The 2,500-nt window shown below is 39.4% G+C and overlaps 1 protein-coding gene across 3 annotated transcripts in view; it reads left to right on the top strand.

The window, feature by feature from the left end:
• LOC137969436 (sodium-coupled monocarboxylate transporter 1-like) overlaps positions 1 to 2,500 on the top strand; it is a 32,573-nt gene that overhangs the window by 21,650 nt on the left and 8,423 nt on the right. For all 3 annotated transcript variants that reach the window (XM_068815662.1, XM_068815661.1, XM_068815663.1), the window contains one exon: positions 1,715 to 1,956. In XM_068815662.1, coding sequence (XP_068671763.1) covers positions 1,715 to 1,956 — 242 coding nt within the window. The remainder of the gene's footprint in view (positions 1 to 1,714; positions 1,957 to 2,500) is intronic.

The raw sequence follows: 2,500 nt of genomic DNA, 5'->3' as shown, positions 1-2,500 counted from the left end.
TCCACTTTTCCGTTGTCTAATACTGTCGGTGGCAGATGATTGTACCATTTATCCTGGTACTCAAATCGTTTTTTTTTTTTTTTTACACAACTTCCAATTAAACGAAAAACGTGTGAGCAGCTGCCAACCTTGCATGTAAAATTCAAAACTGGAAAAACATGCATAGGCACATTACAGAGGTGGTTTTTAACCGGTTACACCATCGGCAGCGGTGCAGAACCGGAATGATGTGCAAAAATGAGGATAGGGCTTCAAACCGAAACCGTCCTCAGCTTAGTTGCATGATTTCGTCAAGGGACAGTGAAGTTAAGCCGTCAAGTATGGAGCTAAAGGAACCCGGTGTTGTGGTCTGTCTTTTTTTGTGTTGGTGAAGTTGGTTGGTTAAGCTATTGTGGCGCTCTGTCAGCTTAACTTGCAAAGTTAATAAATAAGTCAACCACGACGTCGACAACGTGAATGGACGAAAATGAATGGCTTAATAAGCAATAACAATGGCCCTACACGTACTACATGTGCACCGCACGTGCAATGCCCATGCACTAAAGGTGCGTGTTCATTTGGTAAATAAAATCACCAAATGTGAGGATACAGGAGAGTACTTGATGATTGGACAATGCTTTCATGCCGATAATTAACGCTTACGCAATTTCAAAACGTCTCGAACAACTCGGAATAGTAAATGATTATAACAACACAACGTTATATTTTTACGATGGCATAGTCGGGCATCCTCCTCTCGTTCTTTCTTAAAGCTAATTTTAAAATGTTCATTCACACAAACATTCTCTCCAACCCAAAAGCACATGATCTGATCAAAGGGCAAAATTAGAACGAGCGAGAGCAGCCACAAACGTAACCGTAACTATTACAAAATTCTCGTATCTAATTGGTTACCAACAACCTGGTTTCAGCATTAATCATAACCATTACAAGTTTCTCGAATTTGATTGGCGCATTAACTACTTTATTTTTCACTAATTATTTTGTAGAGTTGAAATCGAACAGTGAAATCGGACAGTCGGCAGTAATCGGATGTCTGAAATCGGACAGTTACATCAGCCAATCATATGAAGTGCACTCAGCTTAATCCACCAATCACAGAATTTATCAAAACAACCATAGCAACAACCACTTACCTGGGAATTTTCCAAAGTGGACGAATTTATAACATTAAACAGTGAAAAAGAAGTGTATTTATTTTGTTTTCTTGGTAATTGTAATGATTATGATTAATTGGTGACAGGATTTCTTGTCATCCAATTCGGTCTGTAATCATACTCGTGATTAAACAAATCGTAGATTTCGTAAATCACTCAAATGATTACAGACCGAATTGGAGTCCACTTAATCCTATTACTAGTAATAGGGCTGTTTGTAATTGGCAGTTGCACGCGTCATCAAGTGCGTGCTAGTTGTTATTATTATTATGTTATTATTATTATCTTTTTTCAGAGCTATAAAGAAACGCCAGCTGTTGAAGAAAAGTTGAGCAGATCAAGCTATAAAAATAGCTACGATTAATTGATAATAGGATTTCATGTCGTACAATTCAGGGTGTGATCGTACTCGAAATTTCAAATAAGCCTCGCGTTCGCAGCCTATTTTGAAATTACTCGACGCCCGATTACTCTCTGAAGTGTACTCTAGTCAGTCCTATTACTATTATTAATCTCAAAAGTGACTTTTAACTGACCAAGCGATTCATTTTATACAGGGTTTGTATGTTGGAGTTGTTGCTAGTCTTGCTGTGACTTTCTGGGTGTCGATGGGCCAACTTTCGTATCCGCCTGACCGAAACCCAGCTCTTCGTTCAGTCGAGGAGTGTCCTTTCTATCAAGACGCTGTGGCAACCAACTCTTCAATTTTTAACGGTACACGTGGCAATAACCAATCAGCAGAGATTCTTTCTCAGTATGAAGACGGATTTATCGCAAACTCCTTTAAACCACATACGGGGTAATAAGATCAATGCATTTTACATAACCATAAGCCCATAACCGCAGAGGTGTTGATCTCTCTCATTTGGACTTGGCCCATCAGCTTACGGTATTATCTAGTTTAGAATACAGGTCCCACCAAATAATGGCCAATCAGATTTGGCCCCTAATGATCTCGAGTCTTCTGATTGGTTCACATTCACGTAGCCGCAGGAGGGATTGCTGGTGCTAAAATCAAACGTGGAACGCAATGCCGTTGCGTTTTGTTCCCGCAAAAATCTAGCAGTAGCCGTATACTGATGGGCCTCGTTTCAAAGTAGACTTCTAATTTATGTATGAACTTAGAACATAACTTGGTAAGGTTCATCGCGATTGGTTAAGTAAGTTGATCTGGATGACTCGATTGAGAACGAGACCCGATTGGGGAGAAAACTTTGATTTGAATTTTTGTAAGTATCAAGCGGAACTAGTCAGCTTCCACATGAAACGAAAATCCAGGAATAATGATTCTTGACCAAGTGGATGTCTTACAGATGAAATTCCAATGGAACAAGGAACTCCTT

This window comes from Montipora foliosa, chromosome 9 (assembly GCF_036669935.1).
Source record: "Montipora foliosa isolate CH-2021 chromosome 9, ASM3666993v2, whole genome shotgun sequence".
NCBI classification, from domain to species: Eukaryota; Metazoa; Cnidaria; class Anthozoa; order Scleractinia; family Acroporidae; genus Montipora; species Montipora foliosa.
The sequence above is the reverse complement of the archived record's forward strand: the minus strand, read 5'-3'. Positions and strand labels throughout refer to the sequence as shown.